Here is a 27,291-nt window from a genome sequence, read left to right as displayed (position 1 = left end):
AGATTAATAGTGATCCTTTCTCTAATAAATCACAACAACGGAATTCATTAACATAAGTTAAACACTATAAGAAAAAGATCGCACAATCATAACAATGCAATAAAACCATTAGCTCTATTATTATTCATGAACATGCATTCACAAAAATAACACACTCCGGCAAGATTTACTACACTTAGAATGAGATACCAATAGCATATATTATTGCATCAAAATAATGGTCTCAAGTACATATTACATCCATGTATTTATAAGAAATCCTCTCCTTTTTTATTAGGAGTGAGAGCTCTTCTAATGCAAACTCGTGCTAAACAAACTAGTAAAACAAAGTTAATTATATACAAATTGACTCTCTAAAAGGTGCTAAGTAGGTCTCCACCCCTATTTATATCAATTAATGGGTGTGTGAGACTTTACATGGCTTAAAAAGATGAAAGAAGAAGAAGATAATAAGAGAGAAGTCATGAGATGATCTAAGAGTCACTATGACTTCTAAAAATGCAAGCTCAGCCTTCTCTAGGTATTTCTGGGAGTTGAATTGTCGTCAAAATGTGCTTTTGATGCATGGAATGTTGACAAATAGAAACTGGCAATTAACTATCGATGAATTGCTTTTTCTTCAAAATTATCAACATACCTCTTGATTTGGCACATCTCTAAAAAGTGCACCTCTAAGAAAGCTACACCTCTTAAAAGTGCACCTCTTAAAAAGTGCACCTTTGAAAAGCACAACTTCAAAAAGAATGTCTTGTGAAAAGCGTACCTTGGGAAAAGTGCACCTTTAAAAAGGGAAACTTCAAAAAGCTGGGAGCACTCTAGTGTACTATTTTTATCTTTTTGATGATTTAGGTCCATTTGCATACCTTGCGCACCTATGTACTTTGCTCTTCAAAACTTATAAAATTACGCACTTGTGCACCTTAGAATCTTTGAGACATTGAGCACCTTCAAGACTTTAGAATTGTGCTCTTTCGCACATGTGCACCTTCTAGAATCCTCCAACTTATGCATATTCAAAATTATAATGTACACCTTGAGCACCTGTACATCGGCACACCTGTGCACCTCGTGAAAAGCAAACCTTTGAGAAAGGTGCACTTTGTGAAAAATGCACCTTCAAAAAGAGCACCTTCAAAAAGTACAAGGTGCTCAATTCACCAAAAAATCAAAGTTCTCAATTTTGAAAATGGTTTCTAGGTTTGGCTCAAATGGGATTTTAGATCACTCGTGTGTACTTATTTTGATATTTTTGATCATTTAGGCTCATTTGCGCACTTTGCATACATATGCACTTTGTTCTTTAAAACTTTGTAAAATTGTGCACCTGTACACATTAGCATCTTTGGGACCTTAGGCATCTTCAAGACTTTAGAATTGTGCACATATGCACCTTCTAGAGTTCTCCAAATTACCCCTATTCAAAATTTGCAATACACAACTTGTGTACTTGCGCACCTTGCAAAAAGTGCACCTTGAGAAAGTGCACCTTCAAAAAGCACCCTTCAAGAAAGCACACCTTGAAAAAGCACACCTCTGAAAAGTGCACCATTGAAAAAGTGCACCTTGTGAAAAGCACACCTTCAAAATGCACAAGGTGCTCAAATCACCAAAATTCAAACTTCTCAATATAGTCCAACCTTGTCAAAGACTTGAACTCCTCTTGCTTCTTCTATCTGAAATCCCAAGGCACCTATTTTAAAAAATGCACATGCAATACCACGGTAATTTTTTGTGTTATGGATGATGAGGATGTCATGATGACCTACACAAAAGATAAACATTAGTATACTAGTGCTAAGGGTTAAATATATTGATGCTAACTGCTAAACACTGAAACTCAAACTACAAAATTTCCACTCCCTAAGGCACCTTGGAAGATACCATGTTCTGAGGAACCAAATTTTGTGAGCAAAAATAAAGGGGGGGTCCCCATTTCTGAAGTAAAAAAATGGGGCATATATTTTGGAACCACAACAATGTGTATGCTCCCAATGACTCTTCTAATATGGCATCTCTTTGTTAGTAGATTTTTGATTCATTGCCTCATGTAACTTGGTCATTTTGTGGTGATTTTAATATGGTTGATTTGGCCTCGGATAAAGATGACATTTCACTCTTTCATTGGCTAATTGGTGAGAGAGAAGCTTTGGTTCTACATGCACACTAAATTGCACCTTTATGACCCCAAATTTAAATGTTGCATCCCACATGTGACCCAAAACACTTGGTGCAATTTTTTAGTAAGGTTTGGCAGAGTGGTTAAGAGGATCGATCGTGCTATGATCTAAAATTTAATATTTTCTTTTGAGACTTCTCAAGCATTACCAATTATGCCTTTATTTGATGTGACTTTGACAGACCACTTTCCCATTAAATTTTATATTCAATGATTAGTTTACCAACAACATTTTTCTTCACCAAATGTTTAATCTTAATGCTCTTGCCCACATAAGGAATGTTTGGATCCTTCAACCGAGACCAACCCAATTGTTAGGTTGGATTGAATGGTGGAACATTGTGGTTCCTTAGACCATGCATTTTTTTACTTTTCTTTCGCAAACAACTATCTTTTATTGTTGTCAATCCTATTACAAGATGGAAACTCAACCCTTTTCATATGCGCTACAACATAAGGTGATAGAACTTCCTCATGCAAATCAAATTGTTTACACTTGCATCATTAGAGGATCTTAACTTAAGGCACAGTTGCAATAGCTTAGAGTAGGAGATCATGCCATGAAGGAAGTAATTTTAGCACTAAGTATTTTAATTCAAGGATTAAAAGGATCAAAGAAGGGGATGTAATACTTATCAAACTTCCTAATATTATTCAAGCATGTGTAGCTCATTATAAGTAAGTTTTCACTACTCAAGAATTCACTCTTTCTTCCCAACAAGCTCTTGCAAATTGCTTGGTCAATGTGCCCAATCATCTCTCTCTTACCCAAGTTGGCCTTCATGATAAACTATTATCTGAGAAAGACCTTTGAGAGGATTCCTTCTCCATGGTTGATGAAATTTTTTTGGGATGTGATGGTTTCCCTGTTGAATTTTATAGTCTTAAAGGACACTTTAGGGAATGATTTATATCATGTTTATTTAGAACAAATTTACACTCGCACTTTAGTGAGTGAGATTAATAGACGTAATATAAAGTTCATACTTAAATTTGGTGATCTTGATGACTTTTTTAATTGGCGCCCTATCACATCACTTAATGTTTCTTACAAAATTATTATTTTTATTCGTTGTTCTTACAAAATTATTCCTAAGGCTTTGTCTCTTCGAGTTTTCCATCTTCTACCTCAAATTTTCTCAGGTCAGCTAGCTATTTTTTTTAAATTTGATATTGCAAAGGCTTCTAAATGTATAGATTGGCATTTTATCTTAGTTATGTGGTCTGCTCTTGGGTTTAGTCCATGTTTTATTTCCTCTATTCAAACACCTTTTGCCAATGGCAATGCTTGCATTACTATCAATGGCCAACAACCTTCCTCTTTTAGTTTACATAGATCCATTAGGTGAGGTTTCTCTTTTTCTCCTACTTTATATCTTTTGGTTGTCAAGGGCTTTGATTATCTCCTTGCCTCTACTACCTCTATTGTGTCTATTTGTGGCATTTTATTAGCCAACTCCAATATTAAATTTGTTAAAGGTCATTTTGTAGATGATCCCTTCCTCACTCTTGTTGAGGACGAAGCCAACATTCAAAATTTCATTCAATGCTTTGATATTTTTTGCTTGGCCTCTAGCTCCTCTATGTAGTGGTATAAGACTCTTTATTTTCAATAAACCTTTCTTCCACCTCCGCAATGGATTTTAAATTATAATTGACCATGGATTCACATTGGTCATGTATCCTACTTTCTTAGTATTCCATTTTCCTTTCATGGGTTCCCAATTGAGTTACAGAATGTTGGTGAATTTCAAATTTGTTCAAATATTATTGTCACAACTCATGTTTATTATTTCTCTTGTTGGTCCCCTTCTCAAGAAACACATGCCAAATTGGATTGCCTTCTTTAGGACTTTATGTGGGCTTTTGACAACATAATTTTGACTGTATGGCTAGGGAGTATTATTGTCTCCCTCGTCATTCTAGTGTTCTAGGTCTCACTTCCACTCACAAGCAAGGCCAAGCTCTTTGTTTTAAATGGATTGTATACAACCTTTTTGGCAACAAAGCATGGAAATTTTTTCTTTGGCATTACATTGCTTATTGACATCCTACTCACCGCCCAACATGGAGAGATTTGGGATTTCACATCCTCCTCATGATAGAACTAGTGTATATTCCAGGTACATTTTTTGTCAAAATAATTTGACAAGGCTGGAAAGTAGTGTGACCTTGGATGCATTGGCATGGTTTGACTTTCCGCAATGGATTCTCTTTTAATAAAAAAAACCTCTAGTGGTCTCTTCTCATAAATGCGCAAGGAATGTCACTACTAGAGTCCAAGGCCTTTATGCATTACATTTTCATCAATAGGGTCTGTGCACTGCTCAAGATCTTTTTTTGACGAGAAACTATATCAATATGTACTTGGGAGAATGCTTGTGCATAATTTGGTCTTTCGAGTAGTAACATGGAGATACTACATTTGATAAATACCACCCTTGATAGGGATATCTCTAGCTCTCATGTCATTTACCATTGGTGGATGTTTTGAACTAGATATGACATGTACAAGCAAGTACAATCTCAAGGGAGGCAATAGTTGATTACTATTTGGTATAATGTTACAAAACCTAAATTGCTCAATTTTAATTGGTGCTTGTTGTTTCAAGTCTTATGTTTGGGTGCTCTATTGCATTACTTTGGTGTTTTGAATGCATGTTGTCCTCTTTACCATCAGTCTGAAACCTTTGTCCAACTTTTTTGGCTTTGTCAAAGAGCGCAAAATTATTGGGTTTGGATTCATAGCCTTTTTGCTTCTTTCCTTCTAGTAATGTTTATTTGGCTACACATTTTGTTTATTGGTCACCCTTCTCTTTCCTTTCTAATCCTGCAAGTTTGGCACACTTTCATAATGAAAACAATTCTATTTCAAATATGAAAGGAAAGGAATTCAAATATTTTTTCAAATACTGTTATTAGCACTAATGTATCCATTTTTGCTAAGGTGTGTATATGTAAATGTATTTTCTTTCAAAATCAAGTAGATAAAGTTGGCTCATTTATAGGAGTTCTACCAGCACTAGGGAAATGCTCATTGCATTGCGGCTCGAGTGTCTCCTGATGGCTTTTCTTTTGGCACCCTTCCGTATTCCATAGGAAGATGTTAGTGATGCAATGAATCTATAGGCGGAACAATTCTCACTCTAGACCTCCTTAGCAACCCACTCCTCCCCACCACCACTCACCACATACTTTCCACACTCAACTTAGCCATCATTTCTCTTTTATTCAACCAGTGCTTGCCTAACACCTACCTAACCACCAGCTTCTTGTTGGTAGGCTAGTGGACCAACTAGATGGACTTTTACTAAGGATCTCTCTTGACTCTCATTAGCCATTTTTCCCCAATGGGATACAGAAAAGGAGATTGATGATGATGATGTTGTTAATGGTTGGACACTCCCACATCTAGAACCCTCTTAGGTCCACGAATGGGGAGATTTCAATGATAAATATAATCCTCCACCACCCCGAAGCACTATTCTCATGGCATGAGTAGTTTCTCTTTGGCTGGCCTTGAGTCTTTTGTTTCTAATATTTATCAAGGCTAACCCTTTTGATGGTTTTGGCAATGGGTTAATCCCAAGATGGTTGGACGTGGAAGATTGCTCCCAACTACTACTTGGACTTTCAAGAATTTTTGTACTCTCTTTTTATAGTCAATATAATTGGTACAAATATTTTATCCAAAAGAAAAACTTAAAAGAAACTAAAAAATAAGAATCATGACAAAAATTGACCAAGTGCAATAAGGAATGCTAATCATAATCAACTGTAACAATGAGAATATCCAATGCCAATCATAGAGAATGATTGTTTATCTCCCTCATTAACCTCAAGCTCTCATTACCCTCTAAAACCAAGTGATTGCAACAACAACAAAAATTGAAATTAATCTATATTGTACATACATACATTATAATATAAAGCTTTACCAAATCGTACATTATTAGTTTTGATTAAAACATTTGGTCTATAGATGAATGTGAATGCAAGATTAAATCAAACATATCATTTATTTAAATTTTAAAGTAGGAATGTATTTGAATACATACATTCTAAAAAGTGTAGTCTTTTAATTCAATTTTTTTTTTGTGACTTTCAAAAGAAAGATGTAATATTTTTATTTTTTTTGTTAAATCATTGACAAATTGTACACTAACCAAATAATATTTACTTTAAATATTTAGTTCTATAACTTATATACTTATTTTGATTTCCTTTTACAAATTGAACAAAAAAAACTGATATTTAAGTTGATAGGCTTCTTTTCATGGAGAAACTTTGGCCAAATTGTTACAATCAAAAAGTGTTTTTGGGAAATTCGAAAGGTCCCAAGAATGGATGAAAAAGTGCACCATGCCTGGTGGTGAGGTTTCGAGGTGAAGGACATAAGGCATGGAAAGAATGGGGTCATCAGGCCACGCTAGATGCAAAGGTGGTTTATTTTCAATTCATATTCATGGCTAGCAAACAATTACGTTTATCCAAATTTATTACTAGTGTTACTTCATCGATTCCTCTTAATTTAAAAAACTTGGAGCGTTGCTCCATTGTTATCCAAGACCATCAAAACCATGTCCTCCATGCTTGCACAAGCCTTTATATTGTTGAGCTCCAATCATTTTATCAAAATCCTTCCACGACATTCTCTCTCATTGTTTTTCAATTCTTCACTTGTGGAGAGTAATGGTGCAAATTAAAGCAACAGAGAAGTGGGAAGGCGTGGTATCCAGTTTATCTGGGAAGAAGAAATGCATGAACAATAATATCCTTTGCTTGTGAGTCATGATGAATCTCACATTGAACCTATGGAGAATCCCAAATACCCAAGCGAATTTGACGAAGAGAAAGAAATGGAGCTTCAATAGAAATCTTTAGTGTGGCTTAACTGCCAAATTAATTTATTGTTTTGTTTGTAAAACAAATATTTTTTTAATCATGTTCATACATTTGTAAAACTATAGTAGAGGTTTTTGGTTATCTTTTTAGGTATGTTGCCAGATTGTTATGGATGAAGGTGCACAAAGAAACTCTTAAAATACAAAATTTTATATATTTTATAATTAATTATATTATAATTATTAATTGTTTGCATTATAAAAATAGATTAGATTTGGTTAAAAATTATATATTATTATTTTAATATTTTGAAGCTTTTCTCAATACAGTTTGCAACATAAATAATTTATTTATGAATCTTTTAAAATATTATTTATATTTTAAAACTATCAATATATTTCTTATAAGTTCATAATCAATTTCAACCAATAAGCTTTATATTATTTACCTTTATCATTCTAAACACCCAATGCACCCAATGCCCCTTCTGTATTAATCATGGTTATTTTGAGAGCTCTTAAATGAGTTGAATTATTTATACCTCACCATCAATTTGTATTATCATATTGTAGTTGCCTATTAATATCAATTTGTGTTATTATTTTCAACATGGGTATTTTTTAATTTTATTCCTTATTTAATAAACAAGTAAAAAGAGATTTAGAATAATACAAGTATTTAGAAACACAAATTATCTTCAATAATTTAGCAAAAAATGATACTAACAAACAACAAAGTAAAAACAAACAAGATGGAAATATTTGTTTGACATGGAAACTATGAATCAAAAAAATTTCCCTTTGGATTATAGACAACCTATGAAACAATTGTCTTGCCACATATAATATAGCTTCTTTTTGTCAATCCATGAATTAAAAATATATTGGTATATACATAGATCATTTTCTATTATAGATATTTCCTTTTTTTTACAAATTGATTGCTTCCTTCTATAATTTACATCCCATCAACTTTAAAGTGCATTAAGATCTACAATCAAAATGATAAATTTGATGATCAATATGAATTCTTAGATCCTTCTTGATATATTATAGTATCATATTATACTATCAATTAACTTCAATCTCATTTAGTTTAACGAAATGCTTAATGATAGTTTAATGAAATACCCAATAAAAGGTAACACGTGTAATTATGTGGTTAAATATCCTTGAGAAAAATCACAAAATAAACTAACACATTTAAAAATATAAAATATTTATTGATTAACTTGATTGTTATCTTGGTACAATAATGGAACTAGGGAAACACCATATTCATTATACATATTTCATTATGAAAATGAATGTGACAAGTGGTATGGTTGACCAAAACAACTCCTTTGAAAATTACAAATAAAATAAAATATTCTTGAAAAAATAAATATGTAAAAAGATTCAAGATCACCAATGTGGCATTGAGTAATTGTATCGCAAAATAGGCTAAGTGAGAAAGATTCTAGATCACTTATGCTCCATTGGGAAAAATTACCATAGAAAAATGTGTATAGAAGTCTAGCGAGAGATGAAGCTGAAGAGATAATGAGGCAATAGAGATAGGGAGAGTGGGTGAGGAAGATTGAGGAAAATTGATAGTGAGGTAAAAGGACAAGTAAAGATAGAGATATATGGAAATAAAAAATGAAAGATGGAGAGGAGAGGAAGAGGCAAAGAGTTAAATGATGAAGTAAGATGGAGAGGGAGAGGTAGAGATGTAGTAGAGCCAATTTTGAATTATTGATCTAAAAAAGGCTAGGTGGTTAGTTTCATATAGGAAACAATAGAGGGATAAGGAGATGTAGGAAGAGGGGGGCATGGTGAGTAAGATGAATATGAGAGATAAATGAGAAATATTAATGTGAACAAACTGACAAAGATAAAAATAGGGAGGGAAAAAGAGAATATGTAGATAAATGAATTAGAATCAAATATGAAAGTGGTGAGGAGAGAGGATGTGGAGATGAAGAGATAAAATGATAAAGATTATGAGGTGATGGGTAAATAGATAACTCAAAGACAAATAAACAAACTAATATAAATATAATAAGGTTGAAGGTAAAGAGATGAGAAAGCCAAAGATAGTGAGGGAGAAATGAGTGTCTATGTGCATATGTAAGAAATGTATATAGGTAGGGATAGGGAGGTAGATAAAGGAATTGTGAGTCAGTGCCTCCATGGTGGCTCAACTCAAACTAACATTCATGTAACCATTTGAAGGGCCAAGTATCCCAAATCTATAATTTTGATAGTTCAAACACTCCTGCGCTACATCTCATATCATGATGGAAGCCACTACATAGTTTGTTCTTCATTGATAACAATGCCAATGTTCCTGTGGAACCCATGTTTTTGGAGGGCAATCAAAGTACAAGACATAATGACCAAGAGCCTATAAAGTCCATCATGAATGCAAAAGGGTACAAAAATACTAGCAAAAGTTGTGAAGAAGATAAATCATTGAAAAGATTGGATGAACCTCGACAAAGGAAAAGTTGAATAGAGTGCATTATGTTGGTACCAAGGAAGTGAATATAACAAAGATAAAAACTATCTTACCAATGTTTTACTATGCACACAAAATGTTATGAGCAAACTTTCCATGTCAATGCTACAGTGACATGATTTAATATATAAAACTATTGGTGTATCCCTTGCACCTTTGAAGCACTAGTTACTTACAAAGTTGCAGTTCTGTGATGTTTTGATTTCCTTTATAGCCCTTTCAAGGGCTTCATCTAAGATAAAATTAAATAACCAAGGCGATGAAGAATTACTTGTCTAAAAAAGACTAAAACCACAAAGAAAAATAGAAGAAATGTTGAAGAAGCTTCCTACACATTTCCTCCATTTGTTTGAAAATTCAAACTTTATAAGGAGTTTAATCCATAACCACCACCAAAATCATATCGTATGCCCTTTGATCATTTTACCATTATTTGGTAAGAAGATAATTAGATCCAGTAAATGATATATTGAAAATGTCCCCTCAATGAAAAATAACTAAAACTAGCAATCAAGACATGGAAATCCAAACTTTTCGACATCTATTGTTATCATTATCATATTTCCACAATCCATTTGAAATGTGTAAAGCTTATTTCTGAATTCGATTGTGTAATTTTTTTTAGCATTCAAAAAAAAAATTTACACATCTACTATTATGGTAAGTGTATTTCTTTATATATTTAAGAGAAGATAATTGTAGGCTTTGAGAGTTAGCCAGGATATAGCTTAGTGGTCTCTTTATAGTGTGGACATTTGTAAGTTATTATACAGCTTTAGTGAGAGTTTGTTTTCTAATATTTAGAATATATCTTTTTGGGCAACCATTAAATCCTAACCGTGACAAACGAGATCTTATGATCTCAGAAGAGAATATGAATGAAATTACTTACAAAGAAATCCACTAAATGAGCAAATAAAAATAAAAAGCAATGCTAACTTCAACTAAGGTTCTGAATCGTATAATTTTCTTGGAATACAAAGACTGATCATGCATACAAATTGAAAATGAAAAACAAGTACTAATCCCATGAAGATGTACATAGCTGTTTGAAAAGAAGGAAAAAACTTTAAAAAATACTAAAATGGTAAAAACCTCAACATAAGAAACACATTTCAAATATCTCAACTAAAACTAAAATAAACAAGGGGCGCATGCACCAAAGTTCCCGCTTTCATGTTTTATGGTTGATTGAAGCAATATTACATGAAGGGGAAATTGAACTAGTTACAATTTTTAGCAATATAAAATGAAATGCACAAGCATGGAAGAATGTTGGCTATTGAATCGAAAGGGTGTTTAGGTATCTACACTTAAACGTTTCTCATGATTTCATTTTATTCTCAGCTGGCATATTACTATGAATATGGATTATTTGGTTTGTAGTACTTTGCGAGCCAACAAACAATTATTCACTCCGCATGATATATGAGATTTCTTGCATCTTCAACTAAAAGCTTGAGATAGCTAGTTCTAAGAGACCTTCACAACCTAAAAAATTCTCAACTATAGTACTTGTTGTTAATATAAAATCCATTAAAACCTGTATAAAATAAAAACTATGTTTTAATTTAGTAGGAAGAATAAAAATTAATATGATAATAGTTAATTTTTGTGGTAGAATTTTTTTTTTTTTTAAAGTATGACTTCAACATTAAGAATATTTTTTTTACTTTTCTTATTTTTAATTGTTAATTTATATTACTAACATTCAATATAATTTAATATGTAAAAAAATCAATAAAGTATAATGATATTTATAGTTGGTTCTTGTGATTGAGCCATTTAATTTGTATGCATATATTAGCATGTTATTAAAATGGAGAATAAAATAAAATACTTACTATTACAATATTTGCAAATCAATAAAATATATATTTAGATTTTTATTCAATATACCGTGTAGTAAAATTTACTGTCGATACAATTAACTAATGCTAACAATCACTTGAACCTTTTAAGCAAGCATTTTGCAAAAGAGAAAAAACTATTGACAGTACAACAAAAGATCTTTCTCAATATACATTCATAGGCAAAAATATAAAATAGAAAAAATAAATATATTAAAAATGTCTGACCTGTCTATAAGCTGAAAATTGAATCTAACAAAAGTATTCTCTTATGAGAACGAATTGCACTGTAAATAAAACTTGCTCTCGTATTTGAATAGTGGAAGAACCAAAGTATTAATAAATACTTCTGTCTCAAACTGATTAAAGTGGTCTTTTCCACACACCTCTCCAGTATGCTATAGAACAAAAGCCCTAAATGCCAACCATGCCTGTAACGATGTTGGTAAAACAAAAAGCCTGGTAACCCTACACATCATTTTTCCTACGCAGACATTGAGAGTTGTGAGTTCTTGTGTTGGTCATTTGCAAAGCCAATCAGATGCAGGTAAAATAATTCAGATCAAATCTACTTTTTCACCACCCGTATTGAGATCTCGCTTCAAGTGCGTTCTTAGGTCTCGATATTTTAAAGGCCCACGATATTCTAGTATCAATTTTAGCCCATTCAAGTCACGGAAAAATATTTTTGATGGATTTCTAATTTAAGAAATTTGCATCTTTCTTTGGATGAATATAGTATTACAATAGAAATAAATAATATATGGTTTTATTGGAACACCCACACGGTCCCACAGTCAAATTCAAGTGCTTCTACATTGGAAGTCACAGCGAAAAGGCATGTTTGGTGCCTAAAGATTACCGATTGGCAACTCTTGAAGAATTCAGAAACAATTTAGACATCTTTAGGCAACAGGGAGTGCATATTAAGACGACTAGACGGCCTCGCACCACGAGTCTCTTGCACGGATATGTAGAACTTGAAAACTTTGAACTGAAAGTGGTGAGCGATTGCGTGAGCAAAGATGAGGCCCAAGGCAAAGTCTAAGTGCATAAAAGGTGGACATTGAAACAAGCCCATCCAAGGCACATGAGGCGTCATAGGCAATATGGGGGCAGGAAAAAGAGCTCGGATTTTTTTTAATGATGGAAACAAATTCACAAAAACAACACCTTCAAACCGTGCAGACAGAGGTGATGAGCCCGCATGAGGAGACTGACGGACTGGCAATGCATTTCAAGCTTAATAATACTTCGCAATGCATCAATGAAGGACAGAAAAGGCAAGGCCCTGAAAAACCCAGATGTCATTATCAACTATAAACCCAGAACAATAGTTAGCAATGCATCAGCAGAAAAGGCAAGGCCCTAAAACAACGCTCCAAGCTACCAATTTTATGAAAGGATATAGTTTTGCTGTTACATCTGAATCTGGAAAACTTCAAGAAATAAATTCAAAGAGAAAAATCACAGTGACAAAATCAAGCGAGGAAGTCGTACCCACAAAGCAAGTGCCTTGTCATGTAGCTCCTGTATACTTTCCCAAATGTGTATCTCATAGCCCAAATGTGTATCTCATAGCTCCTGTATACTTTCCCAAATGCGTTCAAACAAACTGTTAGTGTAGTTTTTTATTTTTCCTGTTTTGCTAATTTTTTTCTACACTTTTAATAATTTCGCTTAGGTTAATAAAGCATGTCTTATTAGGTGAATAGTTGTGAGGTGTCACCTTCCTACATGTGAGCATCCATTAGCTATCTTGGGAAGATACTTTGCTATCTTTAGTCCGATAGATGGTTGCTCCTCATTGATTGGTGTTGCCAACTCCTCCCTCTTCCTAGCCTATATAAGTAGGCTACCTGGCTTGTATTTGGATCTCTTGTTTTTGCATACTCTTAATGTTATTTTGCTTTCAGCATTTGCATTACTCTCTTGGAGACTAACTCTATGATGCTATTTTGATTTTGTATCATTTGCATTCATAGTTTAGATATTTACTCTTTGCACTAGTTTTCTGGGTTATTAATCTTTTCAGATTCTAACATGGTATCAGAGCTTTTCTATGTGCAAGAGTAGATTTTAGTTTGTATTTGGATCTCTTGTTTTTGCATACTCTTAATGTTATTTTGCTTTCAGCATTTGCATTACTCTCTTGGAGACTAACTCTATGATGCTATTTTGATTTTGTATCATTTGCATTCATAGTTTAGATATTTACTCTTTGCACTAGTTTTATGGGTTATTAATCTTTTCAGATTCTAACATGGTATCAGAGCTTTTCTATGTGCAAGAGTAAATTTTAGTTTCCTTATTTGAGAGATTCGAGGGGGAGGGCAAATAAACTTTATTGTAGTTTTTTTGAAAAACGAAGTATGCTCTTCTCTTGCATCTTTGGATGATCCTGAGAATTAGAAAAGTTTTGACAAAAACGGTTTTAATCTGAGGTTTCAATCTCAAATCTGACAACCAACTTGCATATTTGGAGTTTTCAATCAGTTTTGCAAGTTCCAGCATGCCATTGATGGACTTAGGAAGCTGATCCAGCATTTGCATGTCATATTCTGGTTGCTGGGGTCGTTTTTTTATTTTTGAAGCCGTTTTTACTGTTAAAAGCGTTTGATTTACACTACAGCAACATCTTCTGTACATCAGCAAAAAAAATGCTTTCTGGGTTTTGTTCGTAGCCTCGAAAAACCATCTGAGTATCTTTTAAATTTTGCATGCAAGCTGTATATTTTGCAAAATCGAGCATGCAAAGCTACAGCCATACCCCTCTCCGTTGGCAGTCGCAAATTTGAACGCAGTTTTCAAATGTCTCATTCTTGCTCATACGGACTTCGATTTTGATGATTCTTGTTACGAACCTGATTTTGTTTTGTGCTCTATCCATTAGTGGAGTTGTTTTTTGATTTTCATGCATGAATTCTTCAAAAATTGCAAATTCTCAGCCGTGACTGTGCACAGTTCTCGTTTTGGAAACTTCGGAGGATCATAACTTTCTCATACGACCTCGTATCGAGGTGATTCTTTTTTTGAAAGTGCATAATTTTTCGAGTAGATCGCAGTGGTGCTATTTGTTTCCTTGATTATCGTGCCCAAGTTTCACTTTTAGCATATGCTCTTCATGAGGAGGCCCTCTTGGTTTTTCTTCCGTAACTTGAGCATACGGACGTATTTTTTCGATCCAAAAAATGCGTCGGAAAGCTAGTTTTGAGACGAAGATGATGGTACAGGTTTTTTTAATTTTTTCTATAGTTTGGTTGCCTGTTTTGGCAATCAAAGCCAGATGTTCTATTTTGCCTTCCGGGAGCCATATCTCACTCATTCGGACTCTTTTCTGGGCTCGTCAGATATCGTTGGAAAGATGGTTCTGTGAGTTATTCAGTTGCAGAGGTCTTTTATCCAAATTCTGCTCCAGGTTCTTTCTCTTTCGAGTTTTGCACTTTCACACTCTAGCGGATTACTTAGATTCTACAGGTCCTGGAATCTCTTCTTCTGTTCTTTTGGCTCTCTTCTTTCTGACTTCTGAGCATTGTATGTTTCTATTCTGTTGCATTCCTTTTTTTGTAAACGCACTGAGATAAAGTGCCTGCTTTTGCATATCTGGGATCTTGTACACCTTGTGTTTGTTTGTACTTGCACTCAGTTATAAAGTGCCATGGGGGGTCATGATGTTTTGCCATTTTGTGCTCATCCACCTTTGTCAAGTGAATTTTTCTTCCACGACATTAGCCCATGTAGTGTGTCGGTGACACCGCCCTTCATCCTATGCTTGTACTTCTATTGCACTGTTGGTGTTCCTAATTCTTCTTCTTGCAGATGTTTTTGGCATTACATTTCAGTGTTCCTGTCACCCCTCTCCCTGTTCAGCATTATGGGAGGGGTTCACCTGTTGGCTTTTTTGCTTCCTTGGTTCGGTTGAGTGATCTACGTATTCAATTTTTGTTCCTATGTACTAGGCGGATGCAGTGGCTAGGCACCTATGCATTTCGGTGAGATGGTTCATCTACTATATAGACACTCATTCATTCCTACCTTTGGAGGTCACCTCTTCGATTGATCAACTCTTTAGACTTTGTCTTCTCTACCTGGTCATGCACTATTTCAGTGGGGGTTCCAACAGTTTCTTCTGACAATGTTTGCAGCTTCATGCTTCGGAAATGCTTTATGCTATTTTTTGTTCCTCTCTTTGCGACATTTCCTAGATTGGAGGCTTAATTTCCTTCATCTAGTTCTTTTTCTTGTATTGGGTACCTGATCAGGCCTTGTTGTCGAGACCCATTTTCCTACTTTCATAATTTTGCTAGGTTAGCATCCACCTAAGCTTCGCTTATGGGGGGGTGTTAGTGTAGTTTTTTTATTTTTCCTATTGCGCTAGTTTTTTCCTACACTTTTAATAATCTCGCTTAAGTTAATAAAGCATGTCTTATTAGGTGAATAGTTGTGAGGTGTCACCTTCCTACATGTGAGCATCCATTAGCTATCTTGGGAAGATACTTTGCTATCTTTAGTTCGATAGATGGTTGCTCCTCATTGGTTGGTGTTGTCATCTCCTCCCTCTTCCTAGCCTATATAAGCATGCTACCTAACTTGTATTTGGATCTCTTGTTTTTGCATCCTCTTAATGTTATTTTGCTTCCAGCGTTTGCATTACTCTCTTGGAGACTAACTCTATGATGCTATTTTGATTTTGTATCATTTACATTCATAGTTTAGATATTTACTCTTTGCACTAGTTTTCTGGGTTATTAATCTTTTCAGATTCTAACACAAACAAACTAAACTTTGCAAGCTCATAGAAAACAAAATAAGCAAATGGAAACCAATTCACGAAAAAATATATATAAAAAATCAACCGACTCTAATGAGCATTAAATTTAAATAAAGAGTCTATCAGACACATTAATGTAAACCTAACGATGACAGTACATAAACTTTATTGCTTATCTAGAGATCCATAAAAGGTGGTCTCTAATTTTACTAATTTTCTTAACACTGAAATTAATCTTTTCATTGCCTTTTTTATTCAAGTCTAATTAAATTTTAAATAAATAGTAATATTCTAATTTCTTAAATGCAATAAAATTAATAGACTTTGTAAATATGACAAAGATTTAAACCAATTTAAAATCTGATTGGTGCAAGCTAATAGTAGAATGCATTGAATGAAAACAATAGTTACCTGCAGGAACTAATAATGAAAAGTTAGTGGAATCGCCAGGCATAAGGAAGGATCACGACCGAAAGTTAAGACTGTTGCCTGGGGTCAAAATTGCCAATAAAATCTGCATAGGCTCTGTAGAGAATTAAGGTATGGAGATATTAATAAAACATCTGCCGGGAGTCACGACTCGCCATGATCCGACTTTCAGAATATTCAATATATTTTTCCAGGATTCAAAATAGCTTGGCTATCCCGAGCCTATTGTGAGGTCTGTATTATTTTCAGCATCTAAGACGTACCCTGTTAAAAGGATTTGAAGGCTATAACACGAACGATGGAGAGGATCGACTCAAATTTCATCAATGATCTATATGATGAATCAAAAACAAAGTTGCAGCAATGGCTGTCGCAGGGATCCGAATGGACACTAAATGTTTGTCAAAATGTAGCACAATGAAAATAGCCCAATCGCTCTGATTGGTGAGAGCTGCCACGCTCTATCAACACTGCTATTTGCGGCCCTTGAACATGTACCCATCAGATACCTAGCGATAGACACACATTGTAGGGCATCCTACATGTTTCCGACAGGGGTAGTCGTCTTTGTTGTGCTTCAACTACGATGAAAACACTAATCGCCCGGAAAATGTTTAAGACTGATCCCAAAAAAATTACCCGGTAAATGTTTCCAGCTGCGTGAGACTTTTTTGGTGGACTGCTGACCAGATGAAAAAGCCTATCGGCTAAAAATCTCTCTTCTCTTGCAAATAAAATAGGGAACAAATGCATCACTTATTTTTATTATGTTTAACAAGCCTTAATTAAAAATGAATCGCAAAATAAGCAGAAAGTACATGCGGGTAGGAGGAAGTGTCTCAGAGCATTGATAACAGAGAAATGAAAAGGTCATAAAAATATATATTTTAAAGCTAATATCTGTACACATCTTTCCATGACCTCTTATCAGTAACTCAATTACAAAAAACTTACACACAAAAGTGATTTAAAATAACTCCAACCCAAAGAACGGGATGTTGTTTGGGATCAAATCCTTAAATTCAATGAGTAGTTTTTAGCTGTCTTCAGAATTCAAAAAGCGTCATACAACTCCTAAGCTTCTATGAACATCGCCTTTACCATAATCATAAATGACCTCAGATTGAAGTTAGAAAATGAAGGCTTAACACTGACTGCATCGAAAATATCTCAATTCTCGTATAAAATGTGCCAAACACCCAACAATAAATCTGCTTTTAAATTAACAAAAAATTACTATCCTACCAACTTGTTGGCAAATGCAAACAATTGTCAATAAATGCGTAGTGCAAGTTAGACATAAATATTTTCAAAGGAAAATGTTGCAATAGTTGGGCAACTCAACTACTCAATATAAATAAAATAATCTCCATTTTACATTCTCACAGGGAACTTACCGACCCCCCAAATTGCAAATCAAATGATTTCTTATAGTTGTTTTTTGTGTGACGAGCAGTCCAAAAAAGTAGCAGTCCAAAATAGCCACCACCAATAAAACTTATGTTGGAGATGCTAGACTTGTAACTTTACATGGCTAGTTTTTTCTTCTTGATTTCAGTTACAAGTTTGTTCACATACATGATGTAACCATCGACATTAAATTTCCGTTTGCAGCCTGCATAATTCATATACCTTATTTTGCCGAAGACTGGCCGTTCTTGCCACCCCTGCAACAGTCGAACATTAGGAGAAAACCATATACAATTAAACAGGCACAGAACATTCAAAAGATTAAATGATATAAGAGAGACTTCCCAGATGATGCATTTTATATTTAGGGAAAAGAATGCAGGGTATGATATTTTATTATTTTCACATTACAAAGAATCAAAAAGCAATATAGAAAACAATGTTTCGATGCACAGAAACTTTTCCTAGATACCAGATATTATTTTTGTTTGTTGAATGAACCAATTGTAATAAGAGAAATATATCAGAGAGAATACTCCAATTATTTATTGATTAGATTTGTCACCTTGGGGACATGTCCCCTGAATCAAGGTTCCCATAGGGATCTATTCTCAAGATACCCTTTTGCATTGGCAAGGGCATTCTCCTCTACAGAGACATCAAGGGATGCCCGCAGGTGTCTAGGTGTCCCTTGATTGTCCCAAAAATGATAGGACATCCCCAGAAGGCACAAAGAAAATGGCATGCATCATAAAAGTTACTCTGTTCTCAAAGGTCGTGATTTCGGCTTGAATGCTAGTGATTGCTCCTATTGGGAACGCCCATCCCAAACTCCAATTTGGTAATTTAAAAAAAATTATATATGTATGTTTCAGGTGCACTAAACAGGAAAGCATTGTTTTCTCCCCGTTTTTAAGAATGTATTCAACATTTTTATTTTCCAGATCTTTTCTCATTAAATGCCAACTGAATTCCATTTATACTTTTAGATTTAAATGCTAAGAAAACCACAATTCAAAGTGATGCTGCTATGGTTACAATCAAATAATTCAGAAAGTAAATACAATGACCTAAGTGAAGATGCTTAAATGCCTTCCACATAAACTCACGCTACAACTACTTGTGGACCTCTTTCAAGTTCTACTGTAACGAATTCCTTGATTGGAAACATGCTGAAACTCCGAATTGATTATATTAACTTAATGCAACCCATTCGAAATTTGGATAGCATTAGTGTATCTGCTTTTATTTATTAGTCAAATAATGCTGAAGCCTGGCACTATTTTATTCAAATAACAAATGGCTACAGGTTTTCACATCCCTAAAAGTAACTGAAAAAATTCACCTCCATCAGCTACATGTCTAATTTTGAACAGCCACTCGGAAGAAACAACAGATTTACCTCGATGCCTAGGAACAATGTCCCAAACATCATTCTTGATAATGGATTGAAATTTTTCCATCATGGCATCTCTCCATATTTGCTGATTTGAAGCCTCTTCAGAACTTTAAGGCACGAATTCAATAATATGACTCATTAAAACAACATAACTTGCACACTTGTGAGGTCTCTTACTTTCTCTGAAAGTGTCACAAGGGGCTGCATATTTTTCAGCCTCTTGCATAGTATGCCTGACCCACAAAGGTCTCTTTTTTGCCAAATAAAGAATTACTTGAACCAGCAGTGGAATCTATAGGATCAATAGGATCTTCTAAATCAGAAGTTTCCTTTTGAATCTGGGAAGGGGAATTAGGGGCAGCAATATCCATATCTCGATTAGTCTCATGATCTTCTCTATCAATTTCCATAATGGTCCCTTCAGATATTTTGCAAGCCACATTTTCTTCAAATGAAACATCTCTACTGATTTCAATCTGCTTTTAACTTAGAATGTAGACCCTGTAAGCTTTTGATGATTCATTGTAACCAACAAAAATACCCCTCTTGCCTAAAGGCTATAACTTAGAACTTTTATCTTTAGGTACATATATGTAAATTGGACACCCAAAAACCCAAGATGACTAACTCCTGTTTTAATACCTGTGAATGCTTCTTCAAAAGTCATATTGTCTAGAATTTGATATGGACTTTGATTATGAACATAAACAGTTCTCCTGCAAGCTTCTGCCCAGGGAGAAGTCTGAAGGCCTTAATCATGGATCATGGCTTTCATTGCCTCAACACTAAACCTATTTTTTCTTTCTGCAGCTCCACTTTGTTGTGGATTATAAGGTACACAAAACTCCCTCTTCATCCTAGCTTCAATACAGAAATTATGAAATATACCAGAAGAATATTTGCCCCCATTGTTAGACCTTAAAACTGTGATCATCTTATCAGAAAAATTCTCTACTAGAGCTTTGAACTAATTAAATCTAGACAACACTATATCGGACTCTTCAGTTTTCAGAAGAAAAAAAATTAGGTCTTATGTGAGAAGTCATCAATAAAGGTAACATAGTACCAAAAGCCACTCAATGAAACAATAAAAATAGGACTAGACAAGTCAGAATGAATTAGCTCTAAACTTTCCTTTGCTCTACTTTAATGTTCCTATCTAAAACACAACCTTTGTAGACACCTGAATGTTCTTGATTGAGCTTTGGAAAACCAAAAACCATCTTCTCCATTGAGGAAAAAGCTTTGAAATTTAGATGAGCAAATCTTTTATGCCATAGCTCATTAGAACTCATGGAATCATGTGCTAAGACTTGAATAGGACAAGTTGAAAGTGTAATTATTTTTGCAACTTCTGCTATCAATCAGACTGAGATAATACCTTCTAATGCTTGCTGAAGATGATCTTCTATAATTCAGACTTGAATGAAGTGTTAACAATAGTATAAGTACTATTCTGAAAAATGTTTTATCTCTGCAATAATTCGGATAGGGCAGGATTACTAAAGGAGCAGACCATATATCATTTGTGTGTCCTTTATCCACAAACATACCCTATATAAATGTTACAACCAAAGGGCATGTCCCTATCTAGGTCGGCCCTGAATTGTTCTCATTAAAATCAGCGACTTTACAAGGAGACATATGTTAATAAATTAAACTAACCAAGATGATTTAGTGAATCCTTAACTATGTTGCCAAAGGAGACGCATATACCTATTAAGGAGAATACAATTACTTATAGGCTTTACTTCCAAAGGGATTTCATCCATTCTCAAATCTGTACGATCTGTAGAATCAGATCAGTGTGACATCGAAGTTACAGAATTAACACTCCCTCTTAACTTGATAATCATACTAGGAGATAACATATCTAGCATCATCAATTAAGATAAATAAGCATAGATTGATACTGTATATCTATCTAAATCTTCTAAACATGTGGTATCATTGAACACATGATACTATGTCATATTACTATACCTGTGATATGACTTATACTTGTGATAACGATATTGCATAGAATGCAATATACAGGATAAAGTCTGGAGAATGATTAAGTTCTTCCTCTATCCAAGTTGTGACTCATAGGTATTGGCAGGCCTATATCACAACATGATCCTAAGTTAAGATCTACCAGAACACAGGATAAAATCCGTAGAATGATTAACTCTTCATTTATCCAAGTTGTGACTCATAGACAAAGAAATGTCTACATCACAATATGATCTTAAACTCATCTAGATCTGACAATAGTTCTCTATTGTTCAGCACATTATCTAAGAGATCATCATCTCTCATAATGTCTTTTATACAAGTGTTCATTATCTCAAAGATCATCACTTCTTAAATAATGAATACAAATGGTGAAGCCCATAACAGTCAATAGCCCGACAATAATAATTTTAATTCAAAATTATTAATAATTAAAGAATACAAATGTATTACAATTCAACCATACCAAGTCTTTTCCTGAAGTGATCTATCTTCACTCAAGAGAGAGGTTTGGTAAGAATATCTGTTATCTGATTTGCAGTGCAAATGTATTCTAATTTTACAATATTCCTATCTACCATATCTCTTACATAATGGTAAGGAATTTCAATATGCTTGAACCTATCATGAAAAACTGAATTCACAGAAAATTTGATGGAACTTTGATTATCACAATGAATAATAGTAGGATTCATGGGTTGACCAAATAATCCCACAAGTAACTTTCTAAGCCAAACTGCTTCCTGAGAGGCTATTATTGCAGCGATGTATTCGGCTTCTGTAGAACTCTGTGCTATTGATGTCTGCTTTCTGCATATCCAAGATATCATTGCTAAGCCTAAATTGAAACAACATCCTGAAGTGTTTTTCCTATCAGTAATACTTCCAGCCCAATCTGAGTCTATGTACCCATGTAAGTCCAAGTCAACTTTCTCATACTTGAGCCCAAGATTATGAGTACCTTGTAAGTATCTCATGATGTGTTTGACTACAACTAGGTGAATCTCCTTTGGCTCACACATAAACTGACTTAAGGTATTAACAGCATAGCAAATATCAAGTCTTGAATTTATCAAGTACATATCCAATCATCTTTCTGTAATGAGTAGAATCTGTGGAGGGTAATTCTGCAACTGCTTCCTTAAGTTTGAGTGGATTAGTCTCCATTGGAGAAGACATAGGTCTGCAGTTCCACATTCCAAATCTCTTCAAGATGTCTAATGTATACTTTCCTTGATTATGTATGATGTTGTCAGAATTCTATCATACTTACAGTCCTAGGAAGTGATGAAGGAGTCCTAAATCTTTCGTTTCAAATTCTTTGATTAGATCTTTCTTGCATTGATCTATAAGATGATCATTACCTGTTATTAGTAAATTATCAACATATAGTATCAAAATGATCATATCATCGTTATCCTTTTTATAATAGAAATTTGGATCAACTTCATTCTTAGAGAATCTTAAATTGGAGAGATACTTGTCAATCCTTTCATACCATGCCCTTGAAGCTTGTTTAAGCCCATAGAGAGCTTTCTTGAGCCTGCAAACAAAGACTTTAGGGTTATGAGTTTCAAATCCTTCAAATTATTCCAAATACCTCTTCTGTAATCTTTCCATTCAGAAATGTTGTTCTTTACATCCATCTGATGTACTTTCCATCCCTTTGATGTTGCAATAGCTAGGACTACTCTTATAGAGGTGTACCTAGCAACTAGAGTAAAAGTTTCTTCATAATCAATTCCCTCATGAGTGAAACCTCTGGCTACGAATCTGGTTTTATATTTTTCAATGCTACTGTCAAAAGCATGCTTAATTTTATAAATCCACTTATAGAAGAAACAATTGATTTTCTCTCAGGCCTTCAAACAATTTCCCAAACATCATTCTTAATAATGGATTGTTATTCTTCCATCATAGCATCCTTCCAAGTTGTATGTTTAATAGCATCTGAAACATTGGTTGGTTCTGATTTAGAGAAATCACTCATGTTTGCTGCATAACTAGAAAATCTTTTGGGTCTTTTGCTTTCTCTGAAGGTTCTAGATGATGCAACGAAGTCTTGTGCTTCCTCTACAGTCTTAATGACCCAAAGAGGTCTTTTCTTTGGATTTTAAGTTTCCTTAAGATTAAGATTCTAAATTTCATCTTCAATTTCTTCAATCTTCTCCCTCTAAAACTCAGATTCGATATTTTCTTCAAAACTAGGTAAGGGAGAGGAATCTTCGCAACTTAGGTCTCTTTTGAATGCTAAATCTTCTTCTAATATTACATCCCTACTAAGTTCAATGTTTTTCTGACCAAGTATGAAAATCCTATATGCTTTAGATGTTTTACTATACCCGACAAAAATACCTTTCCTCCCGGAGGGTTCTAACTTAGTTCTCTTTTCTTTTGGGACATGTATATATACTGGGCACCCAAATATCCTAAGATGGCTTATATTAAGTTTAACCTTAGTAAAGACTTCTTCAAGAGTTTTATCTCTAAGGTGGGAGTAAGGACTTCTGTTTTGAATATAGATAGCAATACAAGAGGCTTCTGCCCAAAGATAATATTCTAAATTTTGATCAAATATCAAAGCTCTTGTTGCTTCTATAATTGTTCTATTCTTCCTTTCTGCTACCCCATTTTGTTGTGGGTAATAAAGAACAGGTATGCTCCCTCTTAATTCCAGCTTCTTTACAAAACTCTTTAAACAAATCTAAAGTATATTCCCCTCCATTATCAGTTCTAAAAGTTTTAATTTTGTGTCCTAATAAGTTTTCAATTAAGGTTTTGAATTCTTTAAATCTCTTAAGGATTTCTTCTAATTCTTTACATTTTAAGAAGTAGATCCAAGTTTTCTAGAGAGGTCATCTATAAAATGTATATAGTACTAAAATCCTCCAAGAGAAGGAACAAACATAGGTCCACATAAATTTGAGTGGACTAATTCCAAAATATTGTTAGTTTTTCTAGTGCTATCATGAAATGGACTTTTGGTGTTCTTACCCAGAGCGCATCCTTTGCATATGCTTGAATGATCTTTATTCAACTTAGGTAACCCAGTTACCATGTTCTCCATAGCCGATAATGCTTTGAAATTTAGATGTCCTAACCTTCTCTGTCATATTTCGTTTATATCAGCAGTTTCATGAATTAAGGCTTGAATAGGTTGACTAGGTTTTGTATTTAATTCATACAATAATCCCTTTCTTTGACCAATCAACTTTGATTTTTTGAATGAAGAATTCTTAGACCAGCTCATTACTTTATCGTCCATGAATGCAACATTATGTCCATCATCTTCAAGTGTTGTAACAGAAATTAAATTCCTCTTTAATCCTGGTACATAGAGTAATCTTTTGAGATGTAGAGAAATACCTGACTTCAGTTTCAAGGTGCAATTCCCAATTCCTTTGACTGAATGAGAAGAATTATCACCAATGGTAACTTCGCCATCAACTTCTTCTGATATTGAAGCTAGTACTTCTTTGTATCCTATAATGTGTCGAGATGATCCACTATTAATTACCCATGCTTTGCTTGATACTTCATTTGATAGTGCAAAATACAATACACGATTCTTAAGATCATAGTTTTCTTCTTTCTTGGTAATATTTTGTTGTGAAGTTTTCACACCATCGCCCCAAAATTTTGGGGACCCCCTTTTTTTGGGTTGCCTTAGCAATTTTTTGGTCCAAAAGTTTCAAATTTGAACATTTCACACCTTGGACACCTTCAGGGCTAGAGGGGAGAGGGCTAGGTTTATTTTCACCCACTTTCAACTTGATTTTCCAAAACAACCAATTTCATCCTTAGGCCGGACAAAAAAAATTTTTAAAAGCAACACTTGGTAGGATAAAATTGTAGATTTTGTACTTAGACAATTTCTTTTGAAAATTTGGATATAATTGTGTAAATTTAAATAATTTTCAAAAGGTGAAATTTTGTTAGATTCAGGTTTTTGGAAAATCTTGAATTTCTTTGGTGAGAAAAAAATTTCTTTTGCGAAGATGAAATCAAATTGCAAAATCGATTTTAGACTCTAGAAATGATTTTATTTTGGTCAAAAATTTAACTTGCTTGGCAAAATCAATTTGAATTGAGTTGCAAAAAATTGGCATTAAATGGATTAAAATTGCCTTGAAAATTTTTTAAGCCTTTAATGAAATTGGTAATTTAATATTGAAAAATGGCTTTTGGCTAGCCAAAATCTGATTTTAATGATATATTAATTGCTAAATCATCATTAAATGGAAACATTTAGCATCTCCAAGGCATTATTTACTTTATTTTTGCAATTTTGGTCTAATTGGCAATTTTTAAAAGTAAATTTGATCTTGGCAAAGTTAATTTTGGGCTAAGCATTTAATTGAGAGCCATTTCTTGTTTTCTAATTAATTTATTTTTGCTCCCAGGGTCCTAGTCGGCTAGGGAGGATGAGCAAATAGGGTATAAGAGGAAACTCTTTCCCCTCATTTCCTCATTCCTCACTCCTCCTCTTTGGTGTTTAGGCGATTTGGCTAAGAGCAGATTTTTATTTTTTTCTCTTCTTTGGTGTTTTTCCTAAGGCAAATTGGCATCCTTTGGGCGATTTTTCTTTCAGCTAGGGCAGATGGGCATTATGTTGGCAAGTTTTTAAAGATAATTTGGAGCTGCTCTCCCATGTTTGGCAATTTTTTAGAGGGTAGATCTGCACTTTTTATTGGCAATTTTCAGTATCCAAAGGCAGCAAGATCCGTCATACTTAGGCACCCTTCATTTTGGCGATTTTCTTAAGGCAAAATTCTCATGCATGGCGTCTTCTCTAGGGCAGATCTGAAACTTTCTATTGCTAGGTGATTTTGCAAGGTCTGATTTTTTGCAAAGAGCTACGTTTTCTGCCCTAATTGGGCGATTTTATTTGAAGGAGGTGATTGTGATCAAAGGTTTGATTTTTTCGGGCAAATGGTGGACAATTCCGAGAGCACTAAATTCTGACTTTTTCCAACTAAAGCCTCAAGATTTGCAAGGGATTTGAAATTCTCAAGTCTGATCCTAAATTCCAAAAAGGAGATCCAACTATTGGTAAAGGTAACTTTAAATCATTTAGAGTTGAAAGGGGTCCTTAAGCTGATTTCCTTCTTTTGTTCTTGTCTAAATATTGTCTCCCTTGGTTCTTCTTGCATTCATTATCCACCACTCAACCATCCTATCATAGGTTGACAAGATAGTAGATGTTAGTGCAAAAAAGAATCCTAAGGGAAAAAACACTAAGAAGGACAAAGAGGATATGATGCCCAAAACAACTTTCTTCTCAAAAATGAGGCGAATAACCGATACCAATATTGGTACAGTAAACATGATACAGGTAAAGGATAGACTAAAGGAAAGACAATCCCCCTTGGCAAAGAAGAGATACAGAAGGCGGTTGCACATCACAGGCTATTGGTAAAGGTAATTTCAAATCATTTAGAGTTGAAAGGGGTCGTTAAGCAGATTTCTCTCTTTCGTTCTTGTCTAAACATTGTCTCCCTTAGTTCTTCTCGCATTCATCATCCACCACTTCACCATCCTATCATAGGTTGACAAGATGGTAGATGCTAGTGCAAACAAAAATCCTAAGGGAACAAACACTAAGAAAGACAAAGAGGATATAATGCCCAAAATAACTTTCTTCTCGAAAATGAGGCGAATAACCGATACCAATGTCGGTACAATAAACATGATACAGGTAAATGACAGACTAAAGGAAGGACAATCCCCCTTGGCAAAGAAGAGATACAGAAGGCGGTTGCACATCTCAGCCCAGGCGTCGACACTTTCATTACAACCATGATGAGTGACATCAAAGCAACACTTGATTTTGAAGATATCAGAGGAGAGGACATCAATGAAACAAAGCTTGGATCAAGATTGGATGAGTTAGGAAAGGTTGCTATCAAGAAGA

The 27,291-nt window shown here is 34.3% G+C and overlaps 1 protein-coding gene across 2 annotated transcripts in view; it reads right to left on the bottom strand.

Annotated features, from left to right (window-relative positions):
* Positions 1-17,879: 17,879 nt before the first annotated feature.
* The window catches only part of PHR1 (photolyase 1), a 95,180-nt gene continuing 85,768 nt past the window's right edge, over positions 17,880-27,291 (bottom strand). For both annotated transcript variants that reach the window (XM_089802117.1, XM_089802116.1), the window contains one exon: positions 17,880-18,240. In XM_089802117.1, coding sequence (XP_089658243.1) covers positions 18,100-18,240 — 141 coding nt within the window. In that variant the 3' untranslated portion in view covers positions 17,880-18,099. The remainder of the gene's footprint in view (positions 18,241-27,291) is intronic.

The sequence above is a fragment of the Cupressus sempervirens genome, chromosome 9 (genome assembly GCF_028749045.1).
Source record: "Cupressus sempervirens isolate cs-2001-9-10 chromosome 9, ASM2874904v1, whole genome shotgun sequence".
In the NCBI taxonomy this organism is placed as follows: domain Eukaryota; kingdom Viridiplantae; phylum Streptophyta; class Pinopsida; order Cupressales; family Cupressaceae; genus Cupressus; species Cupressus sempervirens.
The sequence above is the reverse complement of the archived record's forward strand: the minus strand, read 5'-3'. Positions and strand labels throughout refer to the sequence as shown.